This window comes from Patella vulgata, chromosome 2 (genome assembly GCF_932274485.2).
Source record: "Patella vulgata chromosome 2, xgPatVulg1.2, whole genome shotgun sequence".
Lineage (NCBI taxonomy): Eukaryota > Metazoa > Mollusca > Gastropoda > Patellidae > Patella > Patella vulgata.
The window spans coordinates 17,568,123-17,591,491 of record NC_065880.2 but is presented as its reverse complement, the minus strand read 5'-3'; the positions used below and the strand labels follow the sequence as shown (position 1 = coordinate 17,591,491).

Below are 23,369 nucleotides of genomic sequence, written 5' to 3'. Positions count from 1 at the left end.
CTCGGTTACACATCTCAAATTTTTTCGCGCCTGCGGCGCTCGATTCCATTATAACATCATTTTTCCACTTTCAGCACTATCATATTCACGGTTATACTGAACTGCCTAGTTATGTTAGTAGTATATAGCCTATATATGGGAATTATATAACTCACTATTAACAGTGACAAGTAGATCTGTGTGCTTTACGTATGTACCTATTTCCGTGATGGAAATGAAAGTCACGTATGTTTAACACACTCAGGGGCGTACATAACGATTTTGTTTGGGGGGGTGTTTAGCCAAAATGCGACCGACTGATGCCCATACCCCTAGTACGAGTGACGCAGTCAGGAACCGAGCACCACAGGTGCGAGTTTTGTAGGGGCCATGTGCAGTAGCGGATCTAGATGGGGTGGGGGGCGTCCAAATCTAGGGCGCCACCCCAGCCACAATCCCACCCCACAATGAATGTCAACAAAATACTGGCTATAACATTAAGCGTCCCAGTAGAACATAGATGGCATTGTATAATTATATAGTTGTCGATCGTTGTCTCGCTGGAAAGCAGTTTTATTTAAGTTGACATAAAGTTTATGTCATATATGATTGTGCCTATAACACTGAGCAACCTGAGAAAATTTTGAAAAATTGAGTCAATATCTTGGCATTTGAGGTCATTGCTGGGAGAAATTATTGTGGACGAAAAAATTTGAGATGTGTAACCGAGCTTTTAATTTTTGGGACTGGGCCTGACAATTTTAGTCAATGTCATGGCAAATATGGATCCAAATTCTCGTTAACGAGAGGATAAGAAACGGGACAGAGTCTTGAGGCCTATCTGTCAATGTCGCCTGTTTTGTGAGAGTAGAACTAACAATTCTACAGTCTTTTGACCCACGACTCACTCACTAGTGGTACTACTAACTGGGAGATTCACTGTAACTGTGAACATGATAGTGATGAGATAGTATAAGACAGAGAAGGAGTTGAAGAATGATGGCATAATGGAATTGAGCGCCGATATGTAACTGAGCTTTTAATTTTTGAGGACTGGGCCTGAGGGCACTTTACCTGAATGGGGCGCTTACTTGGTCTCTGAAATGCCCTGGACTTTGGGAGAGATTTTGCAGAATTCTGATGGTCATAAAACACCCCATTAATTCATTTAGTCGGAAACCGACTGCGGTGAGCACTTTTTTTTGAGACCGACTATTTTTTTGCCATGGGGTGAAAAACATTTTTTTCAAACATGATAAGTCGACAAGGTTATTTTATACTAAAGTTTTGCGTGAGTAGAGTGACGTGTGCAGTGAGCATATTTTGATACCGACTGCTCATATCTTACGACCGACTGCACTGATTTTGCGACCGACTAGTATTTGGGATCTATTCTGGCATTATTTGTTTACCTCATTAATTCATTAAGACGGCGATGCATAATTTTGAAACCGACTGCAGTGACTGCACTTATTTTGAGACCGACTATTTTTCTCCCTGGGGGAAATTTTGTTCTTAGACCTACATACTCACAACAGAATAAGAGTGAAACACATTAAGTTGACAAGGTTATTTTATACTAAAGTTTTGCGTGAGTAGCGTGACGTGTGCGGTGAGCACTTATTAATTATTTTGATACCGACTGCTCTTATTTTGCGACCGACTGCACTGATTTTGCGACTGCTCTTATTTTGCGACCGACTGCACTGATTTTGCGCCCGACTATTTTTTTTCCTGGGGGGGGGGGGGGGGTGTACCACCACCCCACCCCCCACATTTACGCCCCGCCTATATCACCGGACGTTTCTCATCCTTGTTATATATGTTTATTGTTCATAGTAGCAATCAATGTCACAATATGCCTCCGTGCGTACGTACAACGAGTAGCCCTTCATAAACCACGGCCAGGAGGGTAAGAAACAAAACACGTACATAGAATGTGGAAACCATCAGCCAGTTTACTACTATAAGTACAACTGTGCATGAATAGACCTGTGAGCATTCTGTAGCTGTAATGGATTTTAAAAAAAGTTGACAAAAGTGGTCAAAGGTTTGAAGAGTGGCGTGTTTGTGTCCTAACCATGGCGGATATTTGTTATGACTAAAGGCGAACTTAACAGTTGACTTGTTGTCCTGCTACGCAAACCAACAGGGTAAATAGTCGACGAGCATCGTGTTGGTGCATACATACATTTACATTGTGGAGGGTCAAACAAGGATTTTATTATTATACCAGTGAACGAGTTCTTGATGTCAAGGGTATTGTTAAATTTGCTACCACATACTAATCTATTCACCTGAATAGTCATTCATAACTATTTGATATATTCTGTATTCATAATTTCCATAAAACATCCCCGGTGATATTTATATTACAGTAGCCATGATTACCATAACACGATGGTTTATATATATACCGTACCCGACGTACTTGTTCCATTTTTAGGTCATATAGATAATATCATTGTTGTGTATATTAGTATGTAAGTCTTGGGTGTGTGGGCCAATGAGACAAAACATCGACCAAAAAAACCCCCAAAAACAAACAACAACAAAACATATCATCACAGACACTATATAATTGTGATTAGAGTAAATTACAATGCTACATGTACAATCAATTTTAATTGTGAAATATTATGTATTTAATGTTTTGTAGAATATAATATTTTATTATTACTTACACAAGTTCATTCGTTATAGACGTTAATCAAACCCCAAGCTTGATAGACTAGTTGTAATTCAATTTCATTGTTTTAACTATACCTAAACGTCAAGAGATTTATAATTAAGCTTATTCAAAATGTGCTCTTATAGTAAATAGAGAGAACGGGACGCTTGTGTTCTATATTCAGGGAATCTTGTGCATGAAGATCTACTACAATTCGTATAGGTTGGGCGTGGATGCTTACTCGCTTGGCTGTTTCGTTCTCAATTATTTTAATAAAAGTAAATTAGTCCATAAGTCAGGTGAGGTTGTTCAACATGTATGTTTATTTCTAGAGTGAATATATAATATATATACATATTATTCAGAAATATTAGCACAACCCGTAAAGCTGCACTAGTTTGTTTCACGGTAAACGATGAAAAGATAAAAGGTATGCCGACAAAAACTGGTTTCAACACTGGTTTAATAACATTTTAAAGTACTTTTCGTCCGTCTTGTGACTATTCATAAACAAATATTACATATAGAATAAAATAAGGTTATAATGAATAGTAAATTAATTAGATGTCTATCTCTATACACATCATTGTAAACCCGTACATATGTATATATATATATATATTAATATCTGAAGACGCCCATAGTATTCCCGTCTTCATTAGCCCAGTATAGGAGCAGAACAGTAGGACGTTAAACCCCATTTCATTTCATTTCATTTTTGTCTCTAAATCAGATGAGGTTGTTCAACATGTATGTTTATGGTTTGTTATTATTGCCGTTGTTGCGATAATAAAGGTCTCGATTATCCATTTTTTAATTACATTTTTTAACTGGCAATCGAGTTTAAATCCATTGAAAATCAAAACCATCCGATGTCTAGAAAGTTGGTTATGGGCTTTGTATGTGCATAGAAACAAATCAACTTTCGAAAAAAATATATCTGTAAAACTAGACAGTGTTAACAAGATGTTATTTTATAATAAAATGTCGAAGGGGGCGACACACTTTGTAGGGGGTATATATTCCGTTGTTTTACGGAGCATGTCGGTAAAAAAAATAGGAAAAACAAATAGGAAGAGTGTCAACATAATGTTGTTGGTGTCAATTTTGGCAATATGACAACCTACAGGTGTGAACAGCATTTCTTTTACACCCCGGTGTTACCCAATAACAAGGCAACGGTATTTATTCAAATTCATGTCTAAACTATTTTCACAGTAATATGACACGTATTTGGAATTATTAATTTCATAAAATGCTTGTCAAAATTATTCCCCTAAACCTATCTGTCATTAACGCAGTCATTTTTCCCATGGACAGGGGCATTTCCACCGACTCTTTGTCAAGGGCCCTTTTACGTATACACACAAACATGAACATCGAACCTCTGAACGACTTGACGCTGATCATTGGCAGGTTCTTCACCTCTTTCGAACATAAAGTCTTTTAATAAAGTTATTTACCGCTCATTGTCCACGGAACGATAGCCATTTTCCATAGCCCCGTCGTAAGTACCGTTGATTTGTCAGCGATATTTGTCTCTTGAGCTAGAATGTCGATTATTGGTCGGGGTCTTTCTGTAGTTTTTATGTTGTCTTTCTGTTTTCCAACGGTATTTTTTTTTATCTGATACAATCTTTGTCGTGTTTTGTTTAATTCCGTCGAAATTGGGATGAGCGTGTGCAAAGTCCGGGTCGAGACGAGTACATGATTCAAGCGCTGCTCTTTGCCATGGCGAAATTGTCGATCGATAGTCACACGTGATTTAGAATGTTGGAATTTCTGTATTTTAATCTCTTAAGAACCAAGTTCGTGTTATCTTAACAAAACGTGAAACCTCATAATTTTAGGCGACTACAGATGTGTAAACCTATCTTTCCAGATAAAATTAAGTTAATGCGACTTTGATTCTGTAGTTTAACGTCCTATACTGTTCTGCTCCGACTGAGCTAACGAAGACGGGCATTCGCATACAGTATACTATGAGGGAACTTTTTTCCCTGCCAGCCGTGCTATGGCCTATTCTTATATGGCAAGGATTCTTTTACGTGCTGTGTACACGGGACGTTGGGTTTTCGTCCCATCCGAACGACTATTATACGTTGTCCCTTGCCAGGCCCCTCCGGCCTGCATCACCCAATTGTTGCAATTATTTTCAATTGTACCAAACACATCACTGTGACACGAAATCTGTTCTATATTAAATGTCAGAAAAATAGCTTGTTTTAAGACTGCAAGCAGTTGACACTTACTCATAGCCTACTGGGGGTAAAATGATCAATCCATTTTTTTTTCATGAAAAATAAATCAAACAACCAAACAAAATAAATTAAGGTATAGACTCAACAAATTTGTATTGTGATTACCGTTGTTTGAATTGTTTAAGGCTTGCTGTGTAATTTTCATTGATTTAACATCTTCTGTGCAAATACGTTTTGTAGATTTGAATTTGTGATACAATACGTATACAAAATAAAACAATAGACACTGGGCAATCAACATCTGTGAGATATTTTTTATCCAAATATCAAATCGATTGATTTGTTTGTTTTCAGGTTCCCGCCCGTTAAAAAAATAGCCAGTCTTTTCCAGTGGTTAATCTTGTGTGAAAATAAAAGGTCGGGTTATTGCACAATGCTAAAGCTTTTTTCGACTACGTATCCGACCGTATAGCCGTTCTAATGGGACGAAAAACCGAGGCGTACATGTAAAAGATCCCTTGACAGATGGAATTCGATATAATAGTAGGCCGTAGCGCCGCTGTTCGGCAAAGTTCCCCTCACAGCATACTGCATGCGGTAGCACGATTTAACCAATTCTACCCAAATCCACCATTATTTCAACTTATATAATAATAATAATTTAGATCTATATTTGATAAAAAAAAATATACTGTTCTTTTTGCCAAATTGTCATTTTTAATTAAAAATCGTAACGTTTTTATTTCAAAAATGTCCTTCAAAATGCAATTTCCAAGCAAGCGATTTCGTGCAATTTACGAGTTATGTCCCTTGGTTACAACTTCCAAACTTGCTTGGAAATCGTATTTTGAGGGGACAATTTTGACACAAAAACGTTACGATTGTAAATTAAATAATGACAATTTGGCATAAAGAAGGGTATATTATCAAATATCGATATAAATTATTGTCTCATAAGTTGAAATAATGGTGGATTTGGGCAAATCGTGCTACCCGGCCCACTGCTTATGGCGCATGCCCGTCTTCATTATCCCAGTCGGTGCAGAAAAATAGGACGTTAAACCCCATCTCATTTCATTTCTTAATTTAATGAGTGCAGCATACCACTTGTTCGACCACAAACTGGTTGTCTCTCATGTGAGTTGCAATTTGGCTTTTGTTCGAATCGGGCAACAGGCCTTGCAATGTCGCCAGTACCTCCATTCAGTTTCCATAATTTGTCGAGTTCAATGATAAATCAGAAATAATACCAGTTATAAAAAATTTATTATTTGATTATGGACTTGCCATGTGAATATTGATTCTTAATCTTCTATATTCAGTTTAAAAAGATAAATAAATAAAAAAAACACATTTTATGAAACACTATTATGCCCCCAGGCCTACCCATTATAGGGCATATATCGGTATCGAACAATAGACTATAGATAGATAAACAGTGACCAATCTTGTAAAACGCGCTGGGTATAGGCTATGTCAAAACAATATAGAAGAAAGGAACATGAAGCCGAAAGAACTCGAGGCGCGGTTAATTTTATTATATTCTTTAACCTTGTATATCAATATTATAACTAAATATATATCTAATTGTCAAAAAGAGGTGACTATCCTATACTACTGAATAGTATATCTGTGGTGATTCAGACATGTACGTCATATTTTTATTCGAATGACACGACAGCACTCAGCATTAGAATTTATGATAATTGGCAATGGAGGTTCAACAAAGTTCCGAAGGTGTGAATGGGGCTTAATTGATTATCAACGAATTAATTCCCGGATAGACTGTCTATTTATAGAATCAGTAAATAAACATAGGGGCATTTACTTTTAGCTTCAAAATTACATTTTTTCTTTCTTTTCACGAAGCGTTACATGTATTGATTATTTAATTCAACTTTAGTGTTAATCAGCCCACGATTTAAGTTTCACTAAAAAAAAAGGTGTCAGAGCTATAGATGTCATTTGAAAACACGTCAAACATAATATTAAGCTATACGAATGTCAATTTATCTTTTTGAAACATTTTGGCTAAAAAAAGCTTGACATTACTTTACAAAACGTGCACACCTTGTTGCATTAATAAAACAAGCCCAGGTTTGTTAATACAAATTACGGCATCAGAAAGTTGACGGATAGATGAGTCACGTGGTGTTGACTAAATATAGCATCAGCATGCCTCAGGCTTTGATGTGCATCAAAATATTCAGTCAGACTGAAGTAAAGATGGTTTTGGTGTCGGTTAATCGAACAGGTTTAATATTTCGATAACCCAAATTTAGGCGATGAATAATAGATAGGTACAAATATATTTGATATTATGGCAGAACATAGCGTCAGTCGAGATTGGTACAACAAAAGTTATATGGATTATTCTTTTGAAGACGGTAAGAGAATTATAATTTTCCACTATTTTCTGCAGGCTTGATAGTTCACTGGAATATTTAGATTTTGCTTAAAAATGCCATTGGGATATTTGAATTTACCCCGAATTACTTCTGAATTAGTAGATCTATCGTCCTAATAACGGTACATAACAAAAGATAGCTGTGTAATTAACATATCAAATTAATGTAATGTTGAAATAGCGTAGGAATCATTTACACTTTTTAAATCCTGAATATTGAGAGAGAGAGAGAAATGGGGTTTAACGTCCACTCGACACAAACTAGGTCATTTCGGGACTAACATATGGTTTAATTTTATTTACATAATTCGCTTGCGCGTAGGGGTCTTTAGCAGTGGGAGGAAACCGGAGGGCCCGGAGAAAACCCACGAGGTTGGACAGGCGACCCTAGTCCTTGCCACGTACAACCGGGGATTCGAAACCACGCCAGTCGACTCAATGACAGACTTTATGATACAGCGCGCACGCTAACCATTCAGCCATCCAACCCCCCCCCTGAATATTGTATTATATTGTTTATATTATACCTTGTATATATAGGTAATATGAGTATTATTGTAGTGGTATATGTTATCATGTACCAGTAATATAATAATATTAGACTAATGTATATGACACTTGTTAAATATAATCTGTTAATGCTACAGAATTCCAGTCATGGCATTTAATGTGTAAATATAACAACAATTCATATACATGACCTATTGTAAAGTTAGTGCCAAAAATAGATAGTAATATACATAATATGAGATTATGAAATATAAAATACAATTTTCATGTTAAAAGTGAGATCAACAATATTATTTAGGAGTGATTTCAGAATCTGTGTCAAACGATTTTTCCTAACATTATAAGGATGCTCCCATGATAGAAATATCTCCAAATATGTTGTCATTTGAGGTTGAACTTTCACTGAAGTAAGTTCAACTTTTATTAGAGCCCTCACACTATAATAGGCTTTTCAGAACTCTGACTATTCACTATGTACAATACAGGTCTTAAGAGTGGGTCAAAGATTTGAAAATGGATACTGTTCTATTTTGGACACACTCCCCCTACTCATAAGAAAAAACATTTCAACAGTTAAGTATAAATACATATGTATTACATTACATATATAGGGTCTTGGAACTAAATTTGTGTTTGACTTTTCTAAAAACATAAACACACTATAGATGGATATTTTAAACTGTTTTGCCAATCATGTCGAATTCTAAATGTAAACATAAACATGGATGGTTGGTCATTGTTTAGGAATTTCCCTTAATTAAACAAACAGTGAGTGCAATTTGAAGTTTTTAAAATAATACTTCAGAATACATTTAAGCTTATAGCAATAAAAATCTTTATCTTATGTTAATAAAGAGAAAATATACATTGGTTGAGGCTATACTAGCAATGTAAATGGAAAAGTTTAAAGTTTGAGAATGTACATGTATGATTTACTCAATCTGATTAAAATACAGATCTATATTTCATTTCGTTTTTTTTTATACTTTCGATGGCCTACACTACATGAAGATCTGACAAGTTGTACTCTAAGGTTGTGTCAGGGGTTGTACAAGCGGCTTTTGACCCTATGATGTCAGACATTGATTAATCAATCAGCGTTGACGTTTCTAGTAGTTTACCCACAGTTCCGTGCATGGCACGCCAAGAAGTAGCCGTAACAAACTGTTTCATTGGCTTATCCCTCACTTCAACCAAAACGTCGGTAATATAACAACTCTTCCAGATCCTAGTGTAGTAAAAACAAGTAAAACAAAATGTTGAACTTCAAAAAACGAATTGAAATAGGATCTGTGTTTTAATCAGATTGTGATTTGGACCGATTTTCAGATCTATCCACCAGCTTTATCTGCAGGGGCGGATTGGGGCCTGGAACCGGCCTGGGCTCCCGTGTCGGAGCGGCCCCTTTTACTGGTCGCTGAGCCCGGACAGGGGGGTCCGAGTGCTCTCCCCCAGGAAAATTTTGAAAAATGAACACCAAATATGCGATTTGGTGACATCTGATTATAATCTCTGTCAAATTCAGCAGACAGACCAGCTATCAACAAATTTTGCTGAGGCCTTAAAATTGATTTTTTATTTTGAGTTACGAACCATCGGCAGACGTTTCTGGCGTATCCCCGCAAACAGAGTGCAGGTGACTTAATAATTAGTAAATTTGCGGGCGACAGTGTCGGGTGAATCCGATGAAATTTTCGGATGAAATTTGGAATCCCCATTGCAGGATTCCGAATTCCGGCCCACACCCAGCACACCCGGCCCAGACAGTCTGTTATACCAGACCATTCCAGACTCCAGTGATGGCGTGGCGGACCGTTAAAGCCACCGACCACCTACAACATGATCATCATCGATTCATGGCCGGTCCAATACCCCCCCCCTCCCCCCCATATAATTTTCAGTAGAAAAAGATTTTTTAGACGAATTGGACAAAATTATTTTTTTCATTTTTTGTCCGACCGGCCCTTCGGGCGATCGCCTGATTGCCCGATGCCCCAATCCTCCCTGTTTATCTGACACTACATGTATATGCTGATCTGAAGTTAAACTCTTGTTTATTTCATGTGCAATACAGGTAATGCCATTGGTGGACAGTCTGTATCTAGTCTAAAAGTTCAAATGAAAGTTTAAACATTGACCAATTTAATTTAATGTTTACTATGTCATGTTAATTTAATGCAAGGGCCATCTCAGTTGTGTGGTTAGGACACTGAACATACAATTAGAATGTCCCTAGACCGAAATCTTGGCAGGTGCCACGAAGATCCTTTGAGATTTGTTTTAAGTAGGGGCACTTGCAGAACTGACAAGGAATGTGTGTCTAGTTGTTTGAATGATACGATAAATAAGGGTTATATGTACAAACTGAAATACACTGTACTACGGAACTTGATTGTTTCTGATTTGGTAAGGAATATAACCGGATCAAAAATTTATACCTGATGAAAAAAATGAGAATTGCATGGTCTTTATTTTCTAACCTTCTTAAATTTCTCTCCATATATTATCTCTAATAATAGGCTATGTCTTTGTAGACATGTGCAGGTTTCCCTAATGATGAATAAGCATTAAAAATTATGTCTTATTTTTGGGTGTCTTGACTTTATACATACGCGTGTGTAAAATCATGCCAAAGCAGTGGCCGCCTAGTTATATTTCTAGGGATTTTCCTATTAGTTTTTTTTGCATTTATCTTAAATTGCATTTCATTGAAATCAACCAAAACCAATCTTTTTATAAATCTAGAAGAAATTTACACAAAATGGCATATTTATTTTTATATGTCCACAAAGTGCCACATATTGTGTTGTTTTTTGGGTTAGATACTTCGCTTATGTCACTTGTAGTTTTTGCATGCAAAATAACATTGCAATTGTTTATCAAAGAACTTCATAAATCGCGGATTTATATAAGAAATTCTCACCAAAATCCCCCTTTGCATAGAAAACTTGATTGGTTTGGAGAGCTAGGAGCACCAGAACGTCTAATTCCAGTCCAACTGTATCTACTTTAATATTCAATTGCCTGATGTCATAGAAAGTTATTATTTCCAACCCAGCCTCTTTCTGCCTATAATCAATTTCATTGACAGTTATGGGGGATGCACTTACAGAAGAGTAATTATACAGAAATGTCAATATTAAGTAACCTAATTTAAAGGAGTAATTAATAATTGAAAGTTGATTTCATGACAATTTTGTATTTGAAGCGATCTCGACAACGTCTACCGATACCAAAATGGCCTATTGAGGAGTTGGACACATCAGCAGAAAGTGTACCATTATTATCTTTAAATACTCAAGGTGATTACACATAACTAATTATGATTATGTGTGTAGATTATATGCAATAAAATCAAACTCTTTGATATACCTAATATGTTAGACACTTTATGCTGTTCAGGGGAGATAACTCTACCAAGACTCTTAGGTTATTCCAAGCTTTTGATTTTATTAACCATAAAATTATACCTCTTGTGGACTGTGGTAATTCTTTCTCAAATTTCGTACAAAAATGACTAAAAAATAGAAATGCAGTAATTCAAGAAGTGGAGTGCTGCTGCATGGACAAAATTCTACTCCCTTGAGATTAAAAATTCTAAAAAATAAGAATTTCCATGTTATTCTCAGAATGATCATAGAAGTGTGTCGAGATAAGCTTAAGGAGCAGTTAGAAATTCTGTCCACTCAGTTTTATATGCACACATTTAGTAAGGCATCTGATAAACAGAAGACCCACTATCTATATTATTCTGAATCCTTGTCTATTTTCAGATGTATTCAGTACAAGACATGATAGAGGTAATAATGATGATGAGTTCTTACCCACATGTAATCAAGCAGACATTATTGCTAGGCTACCAAGTCATCGGGCCATGGCTTCTGATGCTGGATACACCCTTTCCCGTACTTTGGCACGGAAGCGCAAGTCCAGGAACAGTCGTAAAACACAAAATGGTGAAGATGGACAGAGTGGTAGTGAAACCCTTAAAAGTACTAGCGCATTGGCTGGACATTTAACCGGTCAGCTGTCATTAAACCGATCTGAGATTACTAGTCTTGTGGATGAGATTGATGGCATGACACCATTACAACATAGAGATAGAATACGTGCAATGGTGGCAACTATATCTATAAAGAGAAAATATATAAGACGGTAAGTAAAACTGAATTTTAATTTAGGTCTCTCAGATCTTGTGTGAACGCGATAGGCTACAGTTTACAACAAATTATTTGGAAATTTGGTGTGTAGCATTGGGATTATTAATCGATATTCAGCCTTCAGCGATTTTGCTCTCCAGATTTTCCCTCCACTGGAATCCACCCCCAGTCCATAATTGATTTTTTTCTGCTCATTAAAAATATGCTTTCAGATAAAATAAAATTTAGAATTCATTTAATTACATTTAAATTACCGGTATATAATTTTAAAATTTACGTTAGCAGTTTTATTTGTTGGGTAGATTTTCAGATTTGAATTTTGTAAACGTAACACACATAAAATGTACAGTTGACAAACATTTGATGTCACAACCTTAATGTACTTGGTCAGTATAGTTCAATATTTCCACTTATATGTCAATAAATATTTCATTATTTATACACAGAACACATTGTTAGGTTGTTAAGGATGTAAACCAATTGTAAAGTTTGTAAGTAAATCAGAACTGTTAAGGTGTTGTAGGTTTCTGGGCTATATCTACCCACCAACCACCTCTATACAGTGTCTCTTTTTGTAGTAGTATGTTTACTACATATATGCAGTATTACATAATTTAGAATACTTTGATTCAGCATTCACAAATGAAATAAATTTGCATTTAAAGGAGCTAAATTGTTAATATTTGGGACCTAGAAATTGACATAAAAGGGTGGCAATGCATATAATAATGTAGTATGAATGTATTTAAACTGATTTACATTCAATCGTTTCCGTTTTTACTCTTAATTTCAAATCAGTTTTGTTTGGCGAAATACGCCAGAAGTCTCAATCGAATGGCAATCTCTAGCTTCCGGTTATTCCAGTCTACACCGGTATTATTTATTGTGCATGCTCTCCAGATAAGAATATGGCGTCACCATTTGACATGTCTTGTCGCATTCTTTGAGTCCCTTGTTACAAATGGTGCCTAAACGCATTATGGTACACGATTCGTGTACCAATGGTAAAATCTTTATTTTGTCTTAAATATTGGATATCAGTAGCCCTTTTATTCCTGGTAGGATCACAACATCAATGTTGATTTGAATTGACAAATAATTCCTGTTTTCAATGTCAAAGACTTTGGATGATATTGAGTTAGAGCAGTGGTTCTCAACCTTTTTTTGCCAACGGCACACCTTGGAACACATTAAGAAATAGCAGCACACCTGGCTAAATATATATGAAAAATATCTGAATTTTGCAAAATAAAAACATGGTAAGTCAAACGGAATACAATCGTAGACAGAGACTAGTCATAGACGCATAGATTGACAAACTAAATAAAGAAAAACACAGCTATGAACTTATCAGTGGATACTCAATTGGGATCACATGTTTTTTCACATTTTCTTAGTGTGCCGTTCAAAATTTCGCGGCACACTGGTTGAGAATCACTGAGTTAGAGACTTAGCTACTTTAAACTCTGGAGGACTTCTAACTGGCAGAGACTCTTGGGCTGAAACCCCTAAAGCCCATGCCTAAGTCCCACCTTGACAGCTGGTAGTACATGTTGGACAGAAAGTTTCATGTATCGGTATGATTGAACTGATCGATTGGCAAGGTTGATTATTGAATTATGAAATAATTTATTGACAATTTTTATTGTAGAAATTATAAGAGAAATGTTTGTGTTGGAATTGCAAATGTAAATGTAGGGGATTTGATAAAACTACAGTATGGCAAAAATTGATACCTAGCCAAATATCTAAACGGTTTCTTGAGTTCTTTTAGTTTGCTATCTTTTTACAAAACCCCAAAAATTGTGTGCATTATCAAAAAATCTTCAATGAAGATTTAGTTAACATACCAGAAAGCATTAATTATATTTATTTAGAGAATACAAGAGATTATGTGTCTAATGTTTCCCACCATTCACCCAATTTAAAACTTAATATCTCTGATTGTTATTTGATGGACATTGAATACCTTAGAAACTACAATATTGTGAATGTGAATGTTGAATCTCTAAATGGCATATTAGTCCAAAATTTATGGTTCCTTTCCGTTCAGCATGTACAAAGATATGATGAATTATTTTCTTAATCCGATTGCATCCAAACTGGAAGATTAGCTATAGTTGATCTTCTCAATTTGTTTTCTTAATTAAATGTTAGTGTGGATTACCCCGGTAAGATGTGAACAATATATTGTCTAAAAATGTAAACTTTAAGATTGTTGATCAACCTTACAATTATCTACTGGAAGTACTAGGTATTTAAACATGAAACAGTGGTTTCTTAACATACCACAAATTCCTTTATACGGATTAATTTTATAAACATTTATAAACTCGCATACTGTATATCTTTGTACCCTATTCAAATTATATAGAATTTTTTTACTTGAAATAAAACTCTGATTCATGTTTGCTCATGAAAATTCCACCTGTATATTACAACAACTTTCTGTCCCTGTGAAAACTGTTATTCATCCATGAATCGTGTAAAATAGGATAATGCAATGTCATTGAGAGTTCAACTGAAATAGAAGATCATCTGGAAAAAACCTTCATTCACCATATTATTTTATTACTTCTTTGATTAAACTTATATAGTTTTGTGTTAAACTGTAGCATTCCCTAAATAAGGTAGAAGAGAAGTCCCTAGTTTTCATAGGGTCTGGGGTACAAAGGTTTTTAAAAGTATGGAAATCATATGCTAAAATGTGAAGAAAAGTTCTATTTACCCCATCTTAAAGAAGCTTGTTTATGCACAGGAGCCTTCAACACAGTATAAACTAATTTTATTCACTGAAATATATCTCATATTTCTCCTTTAAACTACATGTTCTATAAAGTAATGGTTTATCGACATGACTATAGGAAATATGATAGTTATAATATGTAGATTGAACAAATACAGTATGTTTGGAGTATGAAACTCGATCACACAGTCAAGAGAAAACTGCTTCGAAAAAAAGTCAAGCAATATTCACTTTGAAAATGTATATTTCATCATTAAAGGGCCATTCACAAATATGGTGAACTTGAGTTATTGTACAGTACAATGGAAGAAAATATTAAACAATAATTAAATACATATTTATACTGTGTAATTTTGGTTTAAAAATATTACTGCTTTCAGATACCAGTCTTCAACTTTCTGTATTTGGCTAAGTGGTGGGGTATGATAGCCAGTGGTCTTAACACCTTTATGTAAATGAATTATTGAAAAAAAGATGCACCATATGTTATTCCCAAAATGCCCTAGTTTGTGTTGAGTGAACATTAAGCTTCATTTCTCTCTACACATGTATATATTTCATTTCTTTTGTATCCATGGTAAATTCCATCTTCAAACACAGCTGTAATATTTCACAGATCTTGATCAAGGACATCAAATTTTATAAAGTACATGAAACAGAAGTCAGAGACAGCATAATATAATGAATAAATTTGTGTGTGTGTGGATGGTTGGGGGGGGGGGGGGGTTGATATGCTTCAGACATTTGTTGGAACCTCGACTATTTTTGGAATATTTATTTATCACAAATGATTTTATAGCAATGCCAAAAAAAATTGTTCAATGTCTCCTGCAAAGCATTGCATAATGTATACTCAATTAAAATGTTTGGAGCTGTTCAACTGGGTTAAACTATATCAAGAACTGTGTGAATTATTTGATTAGGCTTATATATGTATATTCTTATCAATATTGAATTGAAATAACATATATTTCTGATAAGAAAATCGTTATCTGAAATAATGATGTCATAGTTTTAACTTCCTTGTTGAAACTGAATAGGATAGGGATGGACCAATGAACCCTAATATAGCTACCGGTATACGTAATATATAATTTAGGGGTTACTTGAGCTGAGCAAGTTAAGATACCTGAGCGTGTGCTATTCAGGTTGTTCGTGCATTAAATTCATTAAAATACATTATACGTACCGTATGAGATTCGTGGATAAAAAATAATTGTTTGTTACAAGAACTAAGAAATAGTTTTTGTGAAATAATTTTATGAATTTGTGAAAAGTTTTGGTTATCATTTATTTCAAGCGCATTCCGCAAGTCTGTAAGTTAAAGTTATTTTATTGATTTTTGGCGTTGATTGTATTTGTATTGTTGAAGCATCCAAGTGCGGTACGTGCAGATCTACACTTGGTCAATATTCAGATAGTAAAGTTAACATATATTTTAAAAAAAGGGTAATGATGTATTCACATGTATTTGAACATTAGTCTGTTTGATTTTAATTTTTAAAGCAATGTTTTGATGAAGGAAGAAAATGTGTCGGTTGATACTCTGTAGTTTAACCTAAGGTTAGGATCAGTAGTGCTCGATTTTACTGACATAACATAAAGCTGTACATCGTCATTTGAGAGATTTTGAATCCCTTGTAAACTACAACATTCTAAAAGTTGAATCTATAAAAGAAATAGAAAAAAGATGGTTCAGTTCAATTAAGCATTTACAAACATGTCATAAATTAAAATTTGTTAACATTCTGCAGCTACAACAGATGATATATAGGATATGGTGAAAATCAACTAGTGTCATTTTTGTTGAAATCTTTTGATGGGCTTTTTTATAATCCCAGTAGGATGTTAAACCCCATTTTATTTCATTTCTTTATAATCCGACTGAATCCAAGCCGAGATTTTATCTGCCTTTCTTATTTTGATTATATTTCTTAATTAAATGGTAAATAATCAATTTGAGTATATTTTAGAGTGAATTAGATATTGTCCCAAAAATGTAAATAATGATCAGTGATTTTTAAGCTTAGAAAAAATGATATGAATCAGTTTGTTTAAAGGTGACTATTGAATTGAACTCCCTTTGAGGTTATATTTATAGTTGTGTATGATATATAGATAAGCCATGAGTTATCACAGCTAAAATTGTAATTTGAGATCAGAAACATGATTAAGATATCTATTTTAGAAATGTGAGGTAATGCCGATCATGCATCGAACCTAGTAAAATCCCGAAATCTTATGAATCACAATTTTACACCCAAGAACTTAATAGCTTTGTTTGATTATAATGACCACCTAAACCCTCACAAATTCAATCAAGCAGAACTGATCTGTGACCTATGGTAAAGATCCCCTTTATTAATTATTACTGATACATGTATGTGAAGTAGGGAATGTGTGAAGATTAGAGCATAATGCTTCATTGACTTTAGAAGTTTGGTGCATGTTTGTTAAACTGATTGGTTCGTCTCAAATACTAGCTGAATGAACAGGGACATGGTATATGGGAATGTTTAGGATGTAGGATATTCTTTAGACAGAACGGTAGGGTGCATGTAGATGTATTAATGTTGTGTTGAGTGAAAAGTTTATTTCATATAACTAGATTTAAAGATAGAAGCTTCTATCAACCTATTATTTTTATGCGTATTTTATGTATGTGAATTTGAAAGATAGATACACAGTTTGAAGAAGGTTTTTATGTGCAGTTTTGTTTCTTTTGCACCTTTTTTATTTTGTGGTAAATAGATCAGATAAAGTGTCTTTGGTTTGTGTTAAAATTTGGATTTTAAAGATCGGTCGAAGAAGATGTTTTAATATAAAATAGAACTTTGATCAGTCTTAGATTTATCCTTGTTAGTTTAATATGTGAATACTGAAAAAAGTATTTTTAAAAAATCATTTTGATTTTGTTGTCTTGGCTTCTATATATAGGAATTTATCATGTTCTTACTTTATGTATTGTTTACTCTTTGTCATATAGATTAAAATATTTATTACCCAGGACAAGTGTAAGATAAAACCGGGCTCTTAACATTCACCATGTCAAATTACCCACGCTCACGTTCTAGAATGGACTATACATATAACCAGTGGGACGATATACCTCCGGACTATGAGGACCGTACAACTACTGAAACTAATAATGAACAGTACTTAAATCAAGTAGCAGACCTGAACCGTTACAACATTGCAAGGGGATTGAGTTTGGATCCCTCACCTAATGTTTACAGCAACAAAAGAAAGTTTAAAGCTGATAAACTAATATCGAGCAACAATAACAGTCAACATATGGAGCCATATCGATCTCCAGGTCAGCCAATCAATGAGTATAATAACGAAAGAGGTGTATCTCCTGTCAGAGGTATAGAAAGGAGTACGTCCTACAGACCAGAAGACAATAGTTACAAATTAGACAATATTCAGGGGCCATCTTACCCGAGGGAAAATCAACATTATCCTCAACAGTCTTTCAAAGACACAAGATCAACACCTAGGACGAATTACCATCCAACAACAAACAATGCAAGAGGTGAAGTTAACCCAGCTTTCGAATCAGACACACTACCACCTGACTATGAGGATGCATACATACCAACTCATAGAAACAGCTTTCCCAGGAATTCGGAGAACCAGATGTTGACAAATAGGAAACACCGTCACAGTGGTTTATATAGAAAACATAGAGGCGATTCTACAAACATGGAGGACGATAGAATATCTAATGGCACAGTTGATTTAAACAACTATAAAAATATGATGGGAGTTCTGGCTACTATTCGAATCAAACGGAAAGCTCGCAAATCTCTGAAAACTATTAGGCTTAAACGTGAGGATCAAGGATACATAGAGACCGATGATGAAACAGAGTTGGAGGAAGAAAGGGGATTACCAAGTACAAAACGTCAACATCCTAAAACTTTACGAGAAAAATTACAAGCCAAAGAATCTTCCACACAGGAATTAGCTGATGGATTAAGGTAATAATGACAAATATTTTTCTAAAGAGAATTCAAAATCTTTCTCTTTTAACAAATGCATATACTGTAGAATATTTTCTGTATGTTGGCAGACTGTATTTCAAAGTACAGAAGTTTGTCATAACAGCAAAGATTTTTCTTAAGAGAATTCTTTCAGTCGAAAAGCAACAAATCTTGACTTGACACTTGTTAGGTTAGATTCCCATGGTGGACTAAATAAAAAAAACCTATTAGAATTCTTCCGGTGCCTTTATATATGTACAATTGGAGACACAAATGTGCACTTAAAAGAACCATTGGCATTTGTGATTCCTACAAAAATGTGGAAAAAATGATTTTGGGGAAAATTCTCCCCCGTTGTACATGTCACCTTAGTAAATGTAGAATAACTATATTACATGTAATAGATTTACCTTTAATCCCTAGTCGATTTCAAGTAACTATAATATTAATTTAAATTGTCGATTGATCTTTCATTCATTATTAATTTATTATTGATAATAATTTGGTAATTGAAATTAAAATGTTTAATATTTATCTAGTACGGCTAAAACATCATAAATTTTGAACTTTAAAGGAGCTGTACCTCTTGACTTACACGATGTGTATTTTAAGTAAGTGGTGGATCAAGCTTTATGTTATTAGATTTCATATAGATACATGTAGGTAGGGGGCAGACATTTGTTTGCTTTTTAATTTAATTTTGGTTTTGACCTGCACTGTCGTGTTAGCTGTATTGAAATCAAAACTTTTTTATGTTTCAAAATTATCTTAATCTGTGGATTTTAAAGTTTACATGCAAAAAACTATTAAATATAATCAAGTTAAGACTTCTATTATCACACAAATAAAAGAGGTCTTGTACTTTAAAATTTGAATACGGTATTAGCCGATAAATAATTGTTGAGGGTTAATTACTTAACACTGTTTATATACTCTTATGTTACAATTAGATAATTACATACATACAGGTATTATGTACGTAATAGAGAAAACAGTAACAGGATTCAATCCATTATTGATAAGTCATAATTAGTATGTATAATTTGCGTAGGAATGATAATATCCTTTACCTAAGGGAAAGTATGACTTAGCTAGTTATATTTAAAGTCAAACTCATTGTTAATGCAACTGAATGGTTGAAAGTTTGTAAATGGGTCAATATATAAATACTTTTCTGATCTTAATAAAATTGAACAATAAATTTGATATAAATCAAACAGTAGTATAGTTTACTAATTTTGTAATTATACATCACAAACTTTAACAAAAGAAGTTTTGAAAAATAAATTGGTAACACATTTTTTATGGACATTTTCTGAATGTCTCTTCAAAGCTATTTTTAACATTGATTAACATAAAGTTATACACATTGCTAATCTTGATCTGGACCATTCCAGTTGGTCCCTACTTTCCTTATTAGGACAAACAAAATAAAACAAAAAAATGTTACGTCTCAAAATGACTGATGCTTTGTGTGGATGTTAAACCCAATTCCTTCCCTTTCCTTATTTGGAAAGTATTGAAAAAGAGAAATGGTGTTTAAACTTCACTGAACAGAAAGTAGATCATTTCGGGACTAACCTGATAAATTTTATTTCAATAATTCGCTTGCGTGTAGCGATCTTTAGCAAGGGGAGGAAATTGGTGAACTCAGAGATGACCCAGAGACGACCCTACTCCTTGTTACTTACTTCATGTGTAGCGTTAAAATGAATAAATTGAATATTCTGTAATCTGATATGTGATACTCATCAATTTACAGTGATACCGAACAGGATGCAAAAAGCTGTTTTTTTATATGATGTTTATATAAATAAAGATCTTTCCCATTTCAATGAAACAAATGGGATTGAAGGGGAATTTTCCTTTCCCCAGAAAAGTTTTGTTTAACATCTTCATAATTCAGAAACATGACATGCTGATAAACAAAAATGGGCTAAAAGTAATATGTATGTTAAATAATACTCTGATGTTGATGTAAGCATGTGGGAATTGACTTAGAAAAAACAGGGTCCACCAATGTACAAATTGGCAAGCACGTAAAAGCAAAGACTTCAATTGTAGGCATTTCCACACTTTTGATTGCCCGTATTAAAATTAAAGCATACTAAAGAAAAACTGGCATGCATAGAGTAGCCTGTTGTTTGGATTAAATAAATAATGTTTTTTTTAAATTAAAAGACTGGAGCTTGAATGGTAATATTTTGCTTGTGCAAGTTATAGACCTATGGGATAGACGATATATGCGATGGGAGATTTAACTTGTATCTAGGTCAATATTGTCATATTGGCAAATTCACAAACAATTGAAAAAGTGCTGCAGACAAGCTGTAACATTGGGTGTACAGCAATTGTCAAAGACCATGTAATTGTCTGGTTTGCTTAACTTTCAAACCACAAACCCCAAATTGTTTCTCTTAAAAAATGATTGCAACACCTTTATTAAAGATCTTGATTTACTGTATACTGAGAATGAAATGAATTATAAATTCAAACATTTTGTAACAGGTTTTGCAAGACTATTTTACTGAGCGATATTGAGACAAACTGCATATCGAAATTTCAGAGGTGTTATCAGGTATGGACTGGGCGTCAAACATGGTTTAAGGGCCTGATGGGTCAGAGGCCCATCTGTCCCTATGGGGAAAAACTGGACATATTGTTTTCAAAATAAATGAAACTCATCTTCTCATTCACTGTAATATATGATGGCCAAAATCCAAGGAAAAACATAATCTATGAGTGGGGTGTGGAAAAGGTTTAGTTGGCCTCAAGGAAGCCAATTGGTCTGTAGGTCAAGAGCTACACAGTCCACCCCTAGGTGTTAGTCTGAAATAGATCCATTTAGATCATTAGCACCAAGGATGGTTTTCGTGAGAATGGATTTGAAAACCTCGATATGCTAGACTAAATCGGACAAATTTTATTTGCTTTAACATATCAACCACAAGTAATTTGAAACATTGAAATTTCTTTTTTGAACTACAATAACTAAGGTCAAAGGCAAATCATTTTTTAAAATTTAAAGCCCAAAGGGACAAAATACCGGAATAAACATCAAATGTAGACACTGACACAAATGTATGTAGGCCACGTGGTGTATATGCAAGAAACGATAGCTATTTTCGGGAATAGGTCTGGGTATTGGACTCCATTTACTAAATGGGAAATTAATCACACACTTATTAAATATATCTAATTATTTAGAAATTGTACCTATTTAAGCTCGATTACATAAAATAGTCTGCAACAGTATCGCTTGTTTATCAAACGTCATTTTAGCTTTTATTTGAACATAATCAAAGGTTGTCTTGCTAAAAACATATTGGTCTAAGTATTATTGAAATCAATCAATTCTATATAATTACCACTTGAAGTTTACAATAATTTGTATTGATTGCATGTCACCAGCTGTTTGCCGTTATACCTGATTTGTATATATTTGTACATGTATTTGTTGTTATCTAATCTATTATTATCTGAATCCAAATACGAAAAGTTTGCATAAGCCATCTGTTAAGGTGAAAGTTAAGATAAAATTCTCAGAAACATCCAAACAGTCAGAAATATGGTAGACAAAATGACAAAAGCAAGGTCTTTATCTTTCTGACATTTCTCTATCTGGACATCAACAGTTACAAAAGCCATCAAACAAGCTAGGAAAGATTTACTGTTGGGCAAAATCATAGATATTTGGAAGAAGCTAACAGACATGAAAATATTACACACACATATCAATTATTTAGTAGTATATGCCCTTTACATAACAACCCAATCTGGTGTATTAGCATGTCTATGTGGTAAATTAATTTTATCGGTTATTGACTTCACTGATGTATAAATGATAGAGAATTGCTGTTGTGGGAGAATTGTTGCATTTATACATGTATATAAAATGGAAACTTATAAAGCTATAACAAAAAAACAAAAACTATGTGAACACAGTCCAACAAAGTATTGTTCAAATATTCACTTATGTTCCAAGAAATCAATTGTATAAATATGTACATGTAATATTTACAATATCAATACACACCCTTTCAAAAGTTTTCTGTTCTTTTTAATATCAATTAGCAATAAATAATTAAAAATTTTATGTCCCCCCCCCCACCCCCTTTATGTTTTCGGAAATACTGCATTCGTGTGCAATATATCCCATATTTATAACCACATATTGCATAGATTAAATCTATTTTTAAAGTTTAAAGATACATTATGGGAGATGAGATAACGAGTTGGCAGTTCTCACTATAATAGTTAAAAACTACATAATGTAAAGGCAACTTGCTGAAAATTTCAGTCAAATTGATCCACTATGAGCCGAGAACCAAGCGGATGAAAGTTCCGCTTAGCCTCGATCATCATTACTGAAGTCGATAAGACAAAACTAATAGTCTTGATTATCCATTTAATCGTTAATCACGAAGGAAAGTTTTGCAGCAAATCGGACTGCAATCCAACAAATATCACAGGCAATCCTTGACATCGACAGCTGATTATGGTCTGGATAAGTTAATTAATGTCTAATTAATAGTTTTTATAACATTTCAGGCCTAAAGAAAGACCTGCAATAGGCCGATTTTGCTCTTGCATAATGTATGTTTAATCTTTTAGGAAAACTTAATTACTTGAATGTATAAATTTTTGCCAGCTTTTGTATATTATGTTTCATTTGCTACAAGTTATTTCCTACGCTTGACACTTTTTGC

General features: G+C 34.1%; 1 protein-coding gene across 5 annotated transcripts in view; it reads left to right on the top strand.

Moving 5' to 3' along the window:
* Nucleotides 1-1,831: 1,831 nt before the first annotated feature.
* Nucleotides 1,832-23,369, top strand: part of LOC126812290 (transmembrane channel-like protein 7) — a 40,492-nt gene continuing 18,954 nt past the window's right edge. The window contains exons 1-3 of one of the 5 annotated variants that reach the window (XM_050538592.2): nucleotides 1,832-2,238; nucleotides 10,977-11,070; nucleotides 11,542-11,923. In XM_050538592.2, the coding sequence (XP_050394549.1) occupies nucleotides 2,230-2,238; nucleotides 10,977-11,070; nucleotides 11,542-11,923 (485 nt within the window). In that variant the 5' untranslated portion in view covers nucleotides 1,832-2,229. Of the gene's footprint in view, nucleotides 2,239-6,813; nucleotides 7,239-10,577; nucleotides 11,071-11,541; nucleotides 11,924-15,807; nucleotides 15,991-17,681; nucleotides 18,658-23,369 lie in introns of those variants that run through there. The other 4 variants (XM_050538594.2, XM_050538593.2, XM_056098363.1 and 1 more) reach the window with 4 other exon arrangements.